Source organism: Vipera berus, assembly GCF_964194415.1.
Source record: "Vipera berus genome assembly, chromosome: 3".
In the NCBI taxonomy this organism is placed as follows: domain Eukaryota; kingdom Metazoa; phylum Chordata; class Lepidosauria; order Squamata; family Viperidae; genus Vipera; species Vipera berus.
In genome coordinates this window covers 108,466,404-108,482,858 of record NC_138204.1, presented here as the reverse complement: position 1 = coordinate 108,482,858, position 16,455 = coordinate 108,466,404, and the positions used below count along the sequence as shown (strand labels likewise).

The window sequence follows — 16,455 nt, the reverse complement described above, 5'->3', positions numbered from 1 at the left end:
GTTGGTAACAAATCTCCAAAATTTCAAAGTGATGCTAGGGCACACTTTATGGGCTCTATGGTTACTGAATTCTTCCCCATTTTTAGAAGTTGTGAAATAAATGTTTATAATATCTGAATCTTAATAAAATATTTTAGCTTTATAATCAACATATTAATTACAAATACATATTAACATCAAATTAACATCATCTTAATATTATAAGAAACATATATTAAAAATGTTAAACATTCATAATTAAGTCCGAGAAAAACATACCTCACAATTTCTAAAGCCTTGGCTATATTAAACACTACATTATCCTGTCCCTCAACAGGATATATTTCTAAAAGAGGCACACAATAGTCCATTTCTTCTAATATCTCATCAACTAACTGTTTTGGAATATTTGCAATATTAGAGGAAAAAGGTTCAGCTATAGATACGGAAACATTGAAATTAGCTGAAGGATTGCTGGGCAGTTTACAAGTAACCTAGAATGTAAAACAGAAATAAAACAATTTAAAAATAAAGGTGATGTTAAGACTTCTATATTTCCTAATTCTTTTGTCTTTTATAATATAGAAACCCAGTTCAGGGCAGTCATATATTTGAAATATACAGTAGTTCTTCCACCTCTCCCATGCATAACTGAAACATAGCACGGATACAGAATTTATTGTGGCCTCTTGTCCTCCTGAGTGAAGACAGTTCATGTCTGTGGTACACAGGATCACTGTGTTACAAAGTTTTCCAGGGGCCACTTTCACAAACAAATCTCATTCACATGTATACAAAAATAGTCAACTCAGCATGTAACTGCAGCATGCATCAATCTTTAGGGTAGGAGGAATGATTTTTCTAAACTGAAGCAAAGGAGCAACCTTTTGAAAGACTGAAGCATAAGCAGATGAGATTATAACTTTTAAATACCTCACATACAGCAATTTGCTATTCTAAAAACCTCTACTATTATCAATAAATTAATTTGGAGATTGCAATATGGGACCCAGAAAAACCTTCATATCCAATCAACAACTTATCAGAGATAGTATTTTTTCTCTGCTGGAAAGAAAAAATATATAATGAAGTACAGCTAGCATAACAGATGTGAAGCCCCAGAGAACATATACAACTTATATAGGTGGAAGGTCTTATGCCTGGAAAAGCTCTACCCATTATACTGGCATACAATAACATTTAAACCATTCTATGCATTAATTATTTAAGCCATAAAAGCTTTTAAAAAGTGCTATAATCAAAATTCACTATGTCAAATCCAGCCACTATCTATGGATTGGATGGTCTCCATTTAAAAAAAAGACCATCATGTCTGGTTGGCAGAAGTTATGCAAGACCTTGAGAGTCTTTGTGATGATAGTTTTATTAGAAAGCTTCTAAATAATATTAAAATACATTTAATTACCTCAACAAGCACCCCAATAAAAGGTATGGGAATTTCTTCAGAATTGACAAAAAAAAGTTCTGGGTTGGTTTTCCAAATTCCAAGCCAATTTTCCTTCATCTTCAGTTTTTCTACAAGATACTTACTCACAGCTTCACTGGCATCCTCTGCCTTTTAAATAACAGAAATATATATACATATAATGTCCAAAGTAGCACGTTTATTCAATGTTAGAGCTGTATTTGTTAGTTGCCTCAAACTACAAGATGGGCAGAAAATAAAAATTTTAATAACATCATCAGCATCGACAAATTCACTATTGGTCAGTTGCAAGACAGCTTATAATATAAATAAAAGGACACAAACCCTTCACTATAGTGCTGTCTTTTTATTCTTATGGTTTTCTTATCCCAGAATAGCAATAGCACTTACTTATATACCACTTCACGGTGCTTTACAGTCTTCTCTAAGCAGTTTACAGAGTCACCATATGGCCCCCAACAATCTAGGTCTTCATTTTACCAACCACGGAAGGATGGAAGACTGAGTCAACCTTGAGCCGGTCAGAATCGAACTGAACAGTGAGTTAGCCTGCAGTACTGCATTCCAACCACTGTGCCACTACGGTTCTTGAGGTATTGTGTAAGACAGGGGTGTCAAACTGCTGGCCCACGGGTCGGATGTGTCATGCTGAAACCTGAAACCCCACTGCCAGCAATGAAAAAAAGTCACAATATGTTGTGACATGTCACGTGACGTTGCAAGTTTGACACCCCTGGTGTAAGAGCTTAGAGAAGACAGTTGTAGTAATGAATTCAGACCTGCCCCAATCAGTGCCATGACAGGTGAATGTTTTTATCATCAGCTGCTGATGCACTGAAACCAATATTTTTGCTCATCAATCACTGAGTATGGAAAATCGGGACAGCATCAGTCAGCAGTGCGTCAAAGCAGAAGCACTATCACTAGGATAAGGACTGGCAATAGGAGCAAGTCATTTCATGCTACTCCAATTTACTGCCACCTGAAGGGTGGGTAATCAGCACTTTAACTTGGTAGTGGAGAAAATCCTGTGGATAAAACATTTTAAAGAAGTCCATTTTCTGTTTAGTATTACTGATTCCATATACAAAATATAGTGATGACAGAGGAGGGGTAGAATTGAAGAGGGACTGCATCTCTTTTTGAGAATCAGATTCAAACATGTCCAAAAGGCTTAGGGATGCTTTGGTACAGAACACTTTTCAACTACCTTATATGGTATCTCTGGTATGTTTTATCTGGAAAAAAAAACAGTTTTATCTATAGTGATCCATATTCTGTTAACCATAACAAACTGCATGTTTTAATATTGAGAGGTTTCTCTCTTTCACTCTCTCACACACACAGACGTTCAGAAAATGAACATTTAAAAAAAACATCCCTTCCGTACGTTCCTCTCTGGAAAAACACAGGTAGAAATAGGCAAGCATAATTTATACATTTCAATGGATCCCTTCGAAGAAGTACAGAAAGCTGCCACTGTCACATGAGGCCGGGGCAGAGGGAAGGGTTCTCCGGGACAGGCCGCGCTTTCACCGCTTCCGACCCACCTTGCAACCCTTCAAGAGGTCGTCACAATACAGGGCCGCTTTCTCCCGGCCGGTCAGCGCTCCCAGGTAAGAGGGGAATTCCCGCGGCAGCGGCTCAGTTTCCTCCTCCCCGTGGTCTTCCTCCCCGCCGAGACGAAAGAGACGGTGGTCCTTCGCCTTTCGAGGTGGGCTCTCCAATGAGACAGAAGACGTGCCGGCAGCTCCTTTTTCTTCTTCTTTGGGCCCACTTTCCTTCTGTAGTTGGTCAGAAGCGCTCGACGCCATCTCTTCTACTGCTCGCGCCTTTTCTGGCGCGCGACCTCCACGAGGACGTCACACCGTTCGCTCGACGGGAACTAATTATTGAAGGACTATAGCGCTTCGAGCCCCGCAACCAATCAGAGGGTCGGAAGGCGCGTGCCCGTGGTCACACAGAGCCGTTAGCTGTTGTCTTCAAACGCTTACGTGCTCCACCGTCTCCCTCCGCACTCTATCGAAGCGTATTCGCTGCCGAATTCCAGTTCTAAAAACAAAGAATGTATAAAGAAACAGTTGGTGCTTACATAAACAGAGAAATTGAAAAAATGGAGCAACTGATCAATATTGCTTCAATTTGGAAAACTCAAAGATCGTAACAACTCCTTCCGGGAGCTGACTTACATTTTTTATAACTTAATTTTTTAAACAAGATTAAAGCTAACAGTAACTAAAAAAGAGGAGAAAAAAGGAGGAAAGAAAAAGAGAACAAAGCTAAAAGTGCAGAAAGAAAAGAAAGACAAAAACATAAACTCTCAAATTAATCCGGATCTTTTTTCCAAATCAAACTGTTAATTTTGCCATCTTACAAATTCCATTATTTTCACCATCTATTCTTCCATTATGGGTAATGTCAAATCTTTCCATCATCGCAACAGCCTTGCTGCTGTTACCATATATAACTTAATTTTTTAAACAAGATTAAAGCTAACAGTAACTAAAAAAGATGAGAAAAAGAGGAAAGAAAAAGAGAACAAAGCTAAAAGCGCAGAAAGAAAAGAAAGACAAAAATATAAACTCAAATTAATCCGGATCTTTTTTTCAAATCAAACTCTTAATTTTGCCATCTCACAAATTCCATTATTTTCACCGTCTATTCTTCCATTATGGGTAATGTCAAATCTTTCCATCATCGCAATAGCCTTGCTGCTGTTACCATATATGAAAACAATGTTCTATGTGTTTTTCCTCTCAATCAGTCTCAAAATAAACATCTCTGGATTCAGTATATTAATGGTTAAAATGTTCTAAATTAATATTTATTTATTTTTTTTATTGAAAAGTTTTAAAAATACAGTTTTCCTTTAAAAAACCCCCTTCCCCCTCCCTCCTCCCCTCCCTACCTCCCCCCTTCCCCCCCCTCCCCCCCTCCCTCCTCCCCCCCCACCTCCCCCTAACCCCCCTCCCCCCCCGGACTTCCCAGAGCTAAATACAAGGTATATATATATAAAAAAGCAATCATAAACAACCATATACTAACAACTATAAATTCTAAAATCCCTCACTCTCTAACTTATATAGGATCAAACAAAACTTAGCATTATTAAATATATATAGAAGACAAAATAAAAAAAGAAAAAAGAAAACGAAAGAAGACTTATTCAAATGCTAGATAAAACTTCTTGACCCTATACTTATTCTGGATAAACTCAATCCATTTTCTCCATTCCATAATATAATGTTCTTGCGAGTAATCTTTCAAATAGGCCGAAATCTTCGCCATCTCTGCCAAGTCGGAAACCTTTAAAATCCACTCTTGTATAGTCGGCAGTTCCTCTTTCTTCCAATATTGACCTATCAAAAGTCTTGCTGCCGTAACTAAATTCAACATCAACTTAGAGTCCACAACTGTAGCGTCAACAATTATTCCCAACAAAAAAAATTGCGGACAAAACTTTATCCTCCGTTTAAAAATCTTCTGCATATTCCACCAGACTTTTATCCAGAAAGCCTTGACCTTTTTACATGTCCACCATATGTGAAAATATGTTGCCTCTTCATCACCACACCTCCAACATTTAGGCTGATAATTCGGATACATACTTGCAAGCTTTTTAGGATCTAGATGCCATCTATAAAACATTTTGTAAAAGTTCTCTCTTAAACTTTGAGCTTGAGTGAATTTTACATTCCTCACCCAGATCTTTTCCCACGTGTCCATTGTAATAACTTCCTGAATGTTTTGGGCCCATTTTATCATACAATCCTTAACAAGCTCTGTTTCTGAATCGATCTCTATCAATGCAAGATATATCCGTTTAATATGTGCTGGTCCTTGATTTCTAATTTGCTTTATCAAATTTTCATCAGTCGTTGCAAATCCATTTTTTTGGTCTTCTTTCCACCTGGCCTGTAACTGAATATATTGAAACCAAGTCTGAACAACCTTCTCTTCTCGCAAGAAACTATATGATTTCAAGCACCAAATATTCCTTTCCAAACTTAAAATTTCCTTGTAAGTAGTCTCATCATGTTTGAAACCAGCATGTATATTTTCTATTGCGTGTTTTGGGATTGCCCACAATGGTATCTTGCTGCTTAACTTATGTCTATACTTCTTCCAAACTCTCAGCAATGCCTGTCTTAAAATATGCATCCTAAACACAGTATCTACCTTCTTATCATACAACAAATATGCATGCCAGCCAAACAACAGATCATGGCCCTCAAGATTTAATAACCTCGATTGTGTCAAATTAATCCAATCACTTATTCCTACTAGTGCAGCAGCTTCATAATATAATTTAAAATTAGGCATTTTAAGGCCACCTCTCTCACGAGTATCCTGCATAATCTTAAGTTTAACTCGTGGCTTTTTCCCTGCCCACACAAATTTATTGATACCACGCTGCCATTCCTCCAAGTTAGAGTCTTTCTTAAGAATCGGTATCATTTGAAATAAGAATAAAAATTTGGGCAGGACATTCATTTTCACTGCTGCAATCCGTCCCAACAAAGACAATTGCAATTTTTCCCAACTCTCCAGTTCTTTTTGAATTTTCCCCCATAACTTTTCATAATTATTTTTATATAGCTTTGTATTAGAGGGCGACAAAATCACCCCCAAATATTTAACCCTTTTAACAATCTCAAATCCAGTTAATCCTTCTAGGAGAGCCTTCTGCGAAACTGTCATATTTCTAGCCAAAATTTTAGTTTTCTGTATATTTACTTTAAATCCAGAAACCTTCCCATATTGTGTTATTATCTCCATCAGGTCCACAACAGAGTTCTCTGGCTGGGTCACTGTAACAACCAGATCATCTGCAAATGCTCTCAATCTGTAATCCTGATCTCCAACTTGTATCCCCTTAATTTTTTCCGAATTCCGAATCTTAACCAATAATATCTCTAATGTTAATATAAATAACAAGGGCGATAGCGGACAGCCTTGCCTTGTGCCCTTCTCAATATTACATACTGTTGTCAAACTATTGTTAACTATAATTCGGGCAGTTTGTTTTTGGTATAATGCCCTAATCGGTTGTAAAAATTTTTCCCCAAAATCCATTTTGTCTAAAACTTTCAACAAAAATTGCCAGTTCAATTGATCAAAAGCCTTTTCAGCATCTAAAAAGATTAGCGCAGCAGAGATCTGGTTGTGCCTTTCCAAAAACTCTAACACATCAACTATATGTCTCACATTAGTTTTCATTTGTCTTCCACCAATAAACCCCGTTTGGTCCCCATGAATCACCTGTTGCAGAACCCTCATCAGTCTATTAGCCAAAACCTTAGCAAATATCTTATAATCTGTATTTAAAAGCGATATCGGTCTGTAATTTTTAACTAAAGTAGCATCCTGGTCTTCCTTCGGAATCAAAGAGATAAAAGCTGTTCTCCAAGACGGGGGCACCTTTCCCCCCCTCTGGATTGTCTGGAACAGTTCCTTTAACGGTTTTATCATCTCTAATTGTAAGTTTTTATAATAGGCCGCAGTCAAGCCATCAGTGCCTGGTGCTTTATCCACCTTCAGTTCCTTAATAGCTGTAAAAATTTCTTCTTCTGTAATCAGTTGGTTAATCCCCTCTTTTTGTACTTGCGTAAGAACCGGGATGCTAGCCTTCTCCAAATACGTATCAATATCTTTTGCATTAATGTCCTCTTTAGTATATAATTTCGAATAAAAATCCACAAAGGCATCCTTAATAAGATTCTGTTGATACACAACCCTTCCTTTATGCTCAATCTTATCTATATTAGATGCCCTTTGTTTTTTCCTCAGTCTATAAGCCAACCATCTGCCTGGCTTATTAGCATTGCAAAAAGTATTATGCCTAGCAAACCGCAGATTGGTCGCCACTTGATCAGCCATTAATTTATCAAATTGTCCTCGTAACAGTCTAATAGCCTCCTTGATCTTCACCTCCTCTGGGTTCAAAATCAAAGCCTTTTCTTTTTCCTTTATTTCATTCTCCAGTTCTTTCCTTCTAGTTTCCACTGCACGTCTATGTCTATTATTCATATATATCAACACCCCTCTCATATAGGCCTTGCTAGCATCCCAAACCATATCCATAGAGGTACCCTTATTCATATTCATCTCAAAAAAATCCTTCATCCGCTGTTTGCATTCTTCCACATTTCTCTGATTTCTAAACAAATTCTCATTTACGCGCCATGAGCGTCTATCTCCTCTTTCCTTATCAATCTCCAACCACACTGGACTGTGATCAGAGATAATTCTTGCGCAGATTTTCACCTTTTTAGTTCTCAAAAGAAGATCATTAGTCAACAAAATAAAATCAATCCTCGAAAAAGATTGGTGTCTATCAGAATAAAATGTATAATCCTTCTCCCGCAAATGTCTCTCACGCCAAATATCTCGCAATTCCAGGTCATCCTTCATTTCAAAAAAAGATTTAGGCAGTCTAGCGTGACTTGGAATGCGTTTAAAGGCTCCAGCCTTATCCAACTGTACATCCATAACTCCATTCCAGTCCCCCATAAAAATAAAGGATTTATAATCCAACTGGGTAAGCTTTGTATGAAGTAAACTAAAAAAGTCAGCTTGTTGTTGATTTGGAGCATATAATCCAACTAAAAGCGTCTTTTTACCTTCAAACAACAGCTCGATCATAACATATCTTCCATGCTTATCTGCTTCAATTAGGTCCGCTGTTAAGGCACTTTTAACATAAACAACCACTCCATTTTTCTTATTCTCTGCAGAAGCAACAAATTGCGTACCCAGCCTCGAGTTCAATAAATACTTTTGATCCAAAACTCTAATATGCGTTTCTTGCAGGCATATAACATCTATCTTAAATTGTTTTAAATATTGAAAAACTTTCTTCCTCTTCTGCGGTGAGTTTAGTCCATTAACATTCCAGGTTAAAAATTTAGTTGCCATGTATATCCTCGAGAAGCTCTTGGACCACAGCTTTGATAGGACTGGTTACTTTATGTTCTAAATTAATAAATGCATTTTAATCCATTTTAAAAACTTTTTCTACATGTTCACCAAGCATGATAAAAATCCCTTCTTGTTCTTATTTTCAGTCTGAATTCGAAGTATTTTTACATTTTAGACAATTTTTTTCTGGTGACAAATACCAATGAGACACCATTTTATACAAATTCTCTTTTTCCCCCTCTTTTCCATTTGTATGTTGTAGCCAGATTTTTTTAGCCTATATTATACAGAGAGCCAGTTTGGTGTGGTGGTTAAGGTACCAAGCTAGAAAGCAGGGAATCATGATTTCTAGTTCTACTTTAGCCATGGAAGCCAGTCACTCACTCTCAGCCCAACTTCACCTCAAAGGGTGGTGGTTATGGTAAAAATAGGAGGACGAAGGTTTGTTGGGTATATTCACCATCCTGAGTTATTTGGAAAAATAAAGATGGGATATTTAAAAAAATACACTATTTTAAAAATAACTTATAAACAGAAAAATCAAATAAAGCAGAACACGGCCCTAGACAAAAAATAAAACGTCAGAACCAGGCCTGGGGCCAAATTTTCAGGGCTTTCTAGAACTCCAGGAGAGAGGACACCTTCCTAAAGGGATGCTGTTCCAGAGGATGGGAGCTGCAATAGAAAAGTCACACTTCCTTGGCCCCACAAGATGACAATGTTTAATGAAGAGGATATAGAGGCACTTACTCTGCCAGAATGTACTGGGCAGGCAGAAATGATTGAAGACAAGTCATTTATCAGATATCCATATAGTACAGGATCTAACAGGTAATAACTAGCATCTTGAATTGCACTTGGAAACCAACTGTCAACCAATGCCACTCACATAGCAGTGGTGACATATAGGCATACTTAAGGTGGCCATTTTGGACCAGTTGTATCCTCCATGGGGTCTTCAAGGGTAGCACTATATACACTGCATTTCAATAATCCAATCACAAGGTGAGCAGGGCACAAGTAACTGTCTGAAGGTTTAATAAACCTGAAGAGCTTATGTATTGTGTATGTATGAAAAATACAAAATGAGTGTTTACATATAAAAATGTATGGAAAGTTAAGTGACTTTTTAAAAGTAATACCTTTTTAAAAATATTTCTTACCCTTCCATTGTGTATACCATATAAATCACTATGATTATTGAGCAGACTTAAATACAATCGCTCAAATGATTTTTTTAAAAATTCTGATGCTGAAAATCATTCCTCAACCCGTGGAAAAAACTGATACATTCAGGTGTAGAGTCCAAGTTACCAGTTCTTAAATAAAGATACTTTTATATTGCATTTTTTTCAAGGAATACTGAAATACTTCTTAAAATAGCATTTATATAATTTTATAATATTGTAAAATAAATGAATATGGGAGGAACTAGTCATTAACGATAAAAAGTTTTTAGGAAATGCTCTATGCAGAGCCTGAATCCTGGCAGGGTAATATTCGATTTTATCTAGTTGTTGGCATTCTATGGTATGTCAGTTCACAAAATCTAGGTTATGACTTGCAAAATCACCTGATGATGATGAGGAAAGACAAGCAAATTGTCTTCGACATCACACAACTTTATATTTTTTCTTTTTCTTTCATGCATTCTTTCCACAGACCAAAGGGAAATTCTAGGAAAATATTCTGAATAATTCACAGAAAAATAAGCTCATTAAATGATTATGTATTTTGCCAAATGTGCTTAAGATCATGCTACAGTATTAGAGAAATCAGCCTAGATAGCAGTGCAGTATCACACCAGAGAGCCTACCTATTGGCACTGATATTGGGGCTCCCTGTGTCATCAATACTTCTATTACACATCTTTATGCAAGATTTCTACTCTTGCTCCATTTGAAAATAATTTCAGAATTTGCTTTGACACTACTTTTTATGGATAATTGTTTTGTTTTTCTGATAGTAAAACAAACACAGATTTTTTTTAAAAAACGAAAAATAGAAAAGCAGCCCAAGTTCTTTAGGAAAACAAATGAAGGAATAGATTCCAAAGTGTATTTATTTATTCAATTTATATATCTCAAGTAAGTGACTCTGGTGGCAAACAATCATAAAAGAAACAGATTAAGAACGCAATACAAAAATAAAAACATATATGCATAAAGATGTCAACGCTGTAAACATTGGATGTTCCCGCTCTGACAACTGATGAAAATCGCAGCCATTTTCTCTTTTTGCTTTTAACATGCTTTTTCTCCTATTTAGAAATCAGATGCAGAATGGAGAGTTGAGATGAATGCTTGAGCTCAGCTAGCCATAATAATAAACGCTGCTTTGTGAGAACACAAGGACGAATTGATAACATTTTGGTGGGCTGAGGAGCTGGGGAGAAAGCCCGCGTTTCAGGCTCATTGGAGAACATGATTTATGACTGCTTGTTGGTGGGAATTACAATTTGTTACTTTGTACCCAGAGGAAGGGAAATTAGTTTTGGGTTCAACTATGTAGTGCCGATACTTTGTTTGCTGAATAAAATGTTCTTTAAGGAAGAATTCTTGCCTTGAAATTCTTTTGATGGGTTTCATCTATCGGAACCATGACATTAAGCCAAAAATTGACCACCTTGGGGTTCTGAGCTCCAGTCACCTTCCCTAAGTCAAGGGATAGGCTGACAAAGACTCAGGGAAGATCTCAGCATGGAAGAGGAAAAAACACCTGTAACCAGCACCTCAGTCATGGCTGCTACCTCAGCGGAGGGAACGCAAGCCAGCGCACAGGCAGAGAAAGAAACTTTTGATGCCTTACAGCTGGGGGCAACACCAAAGGCACGACACCTGATCTGGTCATCGGGGTGGACCCTGCCCAGTGGAGACTCCAAGCACCTCGAGGCAACCTGCCAAAGGCAGGTTCTTCGAAAGCGTCCGAGGCTGACTTGCAAGCAGGAGCCTCTCGAGGATCATGCTCCCCGGACCATCGGGGAGCCAAAAGATTGGCGACCACTGAGGATTCTGGAGAATGGAAGTACCTGTCCACAGTCCATAGCCAATCAGTGGTGAAGTTGATGGAGAGGTTCGAGGGCCTGGAGGTGAGCGGGGAGCAACTTTCTCACTTTTTGCATGCCAGTGAACATGATGACCAGCGAGGCTGTCGCCAATCTGTGCCTAAGAGAAGCCCCACCCCCACCAATGGAGCACAGGTGGCTTCCCTGTCTTCAAAGCCACCAGCATTAACCTCCAACCCTGTGAGGAGGGAGAGTCCCGGCTGCCACTCTAAACATGGCAGACCAAGTCCGCGCTGCTCCTCCAAGACTCCAGAGTGCCGATCACAACACAAAAGCTTCAGCCACTGGAGAAACCCTGGTTGGCGTCGGTTATCGCAATCCTTCGACAGGCACTGCCACCGTGATGACTCCAGGTGGCGGGATTACAATGATAGCCCCGAGGTGGCAGGTCGGATAAAAAGGTGGCCTGAGCAATCCCTAGTGCATCACTTCAAGGAGGGGCTAGATGATCACCTTTCCCAGGCCTGCATCCATCTTTAGACACTTGATCAATTAGTGTCCTTTCTAACTTTCTTCCTTTGACCGTTAAGCGACTAGGGGCTCCTGACTCTCTTTTCTGATTGTTTCCTAGCCAGCACCTCTTCCTCAGTTCCCCAAAGTAACCACACATGCAATCACAGTGTTTAACATTCTAAATAGGGGCTGCTTCATCTCCTATAAGTAACAGCTAAGAGAAGGGTAGCATCTTTACTCATTGTCCCTCAAGGTCCCTATCACTTACCATTACATACTACTGTTTGTGTTGCCTTGATAGTCCTCTTATGGACCTTTTGCCACAGATTTTGGCTGTTCCGCAGGTCTCTTCTGACACAGGCAGCCTCAAGTGGTGCCTTCTGTTCTTGCTGGAGGTCTTTTTTCCTGAGGAGGAGCTTCCTTTTCCTTGGGCTGTCCTTTGCGGGGAAATCTAAGAAAGGAGAGACAGGTGCTCTCTATATTCTCCTCTCCATTTGTCAATATGTAGATAAGTGCCACTGAACAATCTGGAAGTTTCACAGAATAGTCCCATGGAAGCAGAAGAACTTGTGGGAAGTCAGTGTGGACTCGGGAGCTTCAAGAGAAGGGGTGCTTGGTGGGTGAGGAACAGTTTACCCTCTGCCCTGTCTCAATGTCCAGCCTTGAATCTGAAATGATGCAGAAGTGGCTCCTGTTTAACCTTCCATTGAGAAGTCCACTCTGAGGGAACTCTAATGTCCCATCCCAAACTTATGCATCTACTCACCACACCACTCGGCTTTTTAGAGTTCCATATCAATAATAAATTTTGCTTATTTTTCCCAAGGAGACTTGGTACTGACCTCTAGATGGCATGTTGTTGTTTCTGGAGAAGTTTGAACATCAATTCCTTGATCGTTTATGGTCCCAGCCTTCCTTGGTTTTCTCCCCAAACAGGAAAAACAGTTTTAAAATTCCCCAGAACACAGAAGAAGGAATCTAAGGAAGGGAATGGACTAAAGCAGTTTTTCCAGAATCACTTTGATTCAATTGAACCTTTATGGTCCCAGCCTTCCTCAGTTTTCTTCCAAAACAGGAAACACAGTTTAAAAATCCCCTACAATAGAGAAGAAGGAATCTAAGGAAAGAAATGGAGTAAAGCATATTTTCCAGAGTCAATTTGATTCATTTGAACATACTTCAATCTGGTAAAAATATCCCTATGATGAAAAAAAGCCCAAAGGGGAAAATAGTACTTCTGGGTTAAAACTGATGTTTTAGGAATGTCATTTCCTGATCAATTGGAAAAATAATCATCACAATCTTTTAACACCAATAAGGAATGAAAATGTCCAGAGCCCAGCAGCTCTTGTGAAATTCAACTGACATCTTAAAAGGGAAGTTTTCACTCACTGAGGACAGTGTGTAACTGAGAATTAAACCCAGGAGTAGATGGATGAGTTCACAAAAGCCCTGGGCTTTTCAAAGAGATTCCAGGTGTCCTTGCCATTGAGCATTATTAACAATGACCACCTGGTACAAAATGTTTGCATCCCAGCAAAGCCAGACATCTGATGTCTTTGGATAGTTAGACCCCCTAAAATCACAAAAACAGCCTTTTCCCCATTTTGTTGCCCAGGAGGCATGGCTTTTGAGATATACTGCTTCTTAATGTGGAAATTCCATTAAACTTGCTGCTTGAGCCAGACTGATTGATGCAGTCACAGACTTTTGGAAGCACGTTGTCAGTGCGTGTCCCTACATCCCTGTCTGTTGGGTCAGCTCGCACCATTATTTCTACTTAGGTGAAGCCACCTTCCTTGTGCCTCTATCACAACATTAAGATACTTCCTTAACATCAGAATTCATTTCTTTCTTTATAACTATTCTGACTAGTTACGCTTCTCAGATCTTTAGGCAAATGATGGTCTAAATTTGCCAATGTGAATTTAAGGCAAAGAATTAAGAGGCAGCTCCAATGGAAGGCAGAAAACCTCACGGGAATGCAGTGCACGCAGAGGAGCTTCAGTAGGAACTGATTCACAGTGGATCAGAAAAGATTTGGCCTGTGCTGTATTTCTGGGAAGAGAGAGTTCCTTTTGTATAAATCTCTGTAAAGAGCCATTTCTTCCCTATCTATCCTTTCTCAGTTCCCCCATTCCAGGGCAAAAGGTCTTCCAATCACAATGCTCCATGAGTTGTTTGGGGCCTGATATCAACATTTTTTTTCTCCTTTGCTGCACATAGTGACTGGTATCTTGCAGAAGATGTATTGTTCCTTCTGGACAGCTTTGAATATCAGCTCACAGAGGTCTTCTACAACCACCTTCCACACACACCTTCCCCCCTTCCCCCAAACAAGAAAAAACACTGAGAAAATCCTACTGCAGAGAGGCAGAAGAAGAGGCAATCTAAGAAAACATGCATAATTTATGGCAAGTTAAAGGAAATGTGTGATCCCACATGATTAAAATTGATCAGTAATTAAAAGTAACAACAAAAGGAACTGGGCGTTTTCATGAGCACATCTTCTCTCTGCTCCTCTTTCCTACAAAAAAAACATTTTCTTCCTTGGAATACCATCCTAATAAATTGACTACAAAAACAGGGAAGGTCTCTATTGTCCAAAACAGCCCTTCTGAAAAACAACTTACATCTTGGAAGACATCTTTACTCTGGTAACTGATAACTGATAGTAACTGACAGTTTAGCCTGTCAGTTGGATGGATGACGTCATAAAGTCATTAGAATTCCCAAGGACATGAGAGGCCTCCTTGGGGATCCTGTTAAAGGTCATCTGCTCCATCTTTTCTATATATGCCATTGCCAGGAAAATATATCTAGGAAGCTATCAGACAAATCACGAAAGCTGCATATTTCTCATCTTTTTAGCTCCACTAAGCTAGCTGACTGGGCAAGACTCACTGATGCAGCTCTTGGTCAACTTCTAGTCCAATTTGCCTTGTGTTGTCATAGTGTTGATTTTTCCCCCCTGCCATTCCTCCCTCCAAGCTGCTTAGGTGCAGACACCATTTTCTGCATCCTAAAGTATTGTTAGATGGTGCTGAGTTTAAGGACAGAGAGAAAGAGAGAGTAAAGAAGTTATCTACCTGGGATTTTAGCTTCAGACATCATTTCATATATAGAAATCCAGGCCAGAAAAAATTCTTTCTGTCAAAATAAAATGCTCTATAGCTTAAAGGTGCTGAACCCCAAGTCACACAACCCTCTTTTAACCAAGTTCCAAGTCTTATGAGATCTGGCTATTAAGGGAGCCAAAGCATCAGAGTTTTCCTTTGGGAAGAAGTTGCTGCCCTGGACCGGTTTGGTCAGCCTTTTTCCATTCCAGCTAGATAAATGTTGTGCCTCCAAACAGATGCCCCAAGTCTCCGCTTTTAATTTCTTGGCTATAGATTAAGTATGTGACACTTTTCAGTGACATCTGTACATGGCCAGAAAGATACTAAGCTTAATCATATCAAAATTGCATGATTTTCTGCTTTTTTCCAACAGTGATGTACTGATTTTCAACAGAAAGCATACTAGCAGAAAACATTGGAATTTTTGATCCTCCTCTTCTCCTTAATTTGGAGAGAATCTGCTTTTGTCTCTGAAGTCCTAGAAAGAGCAACAGTTGGCATGAGATCGATTCAAGGCCATGAGGCTGCCTCTTAGAACCACACTAGTGAATCATACAGTCCATACAGCGAGTTTATAGTTACTTTTGAACCTTACTGTCACCAATGTCTGATACTTGGAGATATGCTATTTCTGTTCAAAGGAAGTTGAGCTAGGCTTGCATTCCCTCTTCCTTTCAAGATCCCAAGGCAGCTGTCCTATGCATCTCTATCATCAGGACGGCAAGATAGGTGCCTGGTTAGTTCCTGAAGTACTGGTAGATACCCCTTTCCTCATGTTCAGTAATGTATTTTATTTTTTCTTCTTTGGGAGATGTGAAGTGTCAAGTCCCAAAGGTGTATTGCCCTTTTTGAAGAACTTTGTGCACTGCCTCTTGGATCTTTTTTAGTCACAGATGTTCAACAGCCACCTGCTCCACTGTTTTTTGCATCCTAGCATCCTAGCACTGCCAGGAAAATGCCTTTGGGAAGATATAAAACATTTTTTTGCCTAAAAGGCCTAGCTCTGCCAATGTAGACTGCCTCTTAGTTATTAATATTTATTATTTAGCATAAAATGAGAACATGACAAAAGAGAAGTAAACAGAGAAGTAAATCCAAATAATTATATACAAAATGTCTATGGGGGTACAGCAGTGACCTCTTAACTGGATGTCCAATTCAGCTATCCAGCTAATGATTGTCTCTGGCATTGCTTCATGCAGTTCTTCTAGGGAACCAGAAAATGCACATCATGGGCAATCTTGCACAATATGTTTAATAGTTTGCATATCAGCACCACTGCTAGTGTTTGAAAAACAAACAAGTTTATCTTTATACCTGAAATGGAAACTGACTATTTTAATACTATGGTTATTTAATTTTTTGGGTAGTGCCTACATCAAAGTTTAAAATAAAAATAAACTTCCTCTGTAATGTTATCAAATGGAAAAATAATAAAGTACCTCTCTTATCTTTAACAAGGTTGCATTTTT

At 38.8% G+C, this 16,455-nt stretch overlaps 1 protein-coding gene across 1 annotated transcript in view; it reads right to left on the bottom strand.

Annotated features, from left to right (window-relative positions):
- The window catches only part of SHCBP1L (SHC binding and spindle associated 1 like), a 52,712-nt gene that overhangs the window by 20,345 nt on the left and 15,912 nt on the right, over nt 1-16,455 (bottom strand). Inside the window, exons 2-4 of the mRNA XM_081323235.1 lie at nt 2,977-3,478; nt 1,406-1,555; nt 259-473 (exon numbers count right to left, since the gene is read on the bottom strand). Of these exons, the coding sequence (XP_081179361.1) occupies nt 259-473; nt 1,406-1,555; nt 2,977-3,240 (629 nt within the window). The 5' untranslated portion in view covers nt 3,241-3,478. The remainder of the gene's footprint in view (nt 1-258; nt 474-1,405; nt 1,556-2,976; nt 3,479-16,455) is intronic.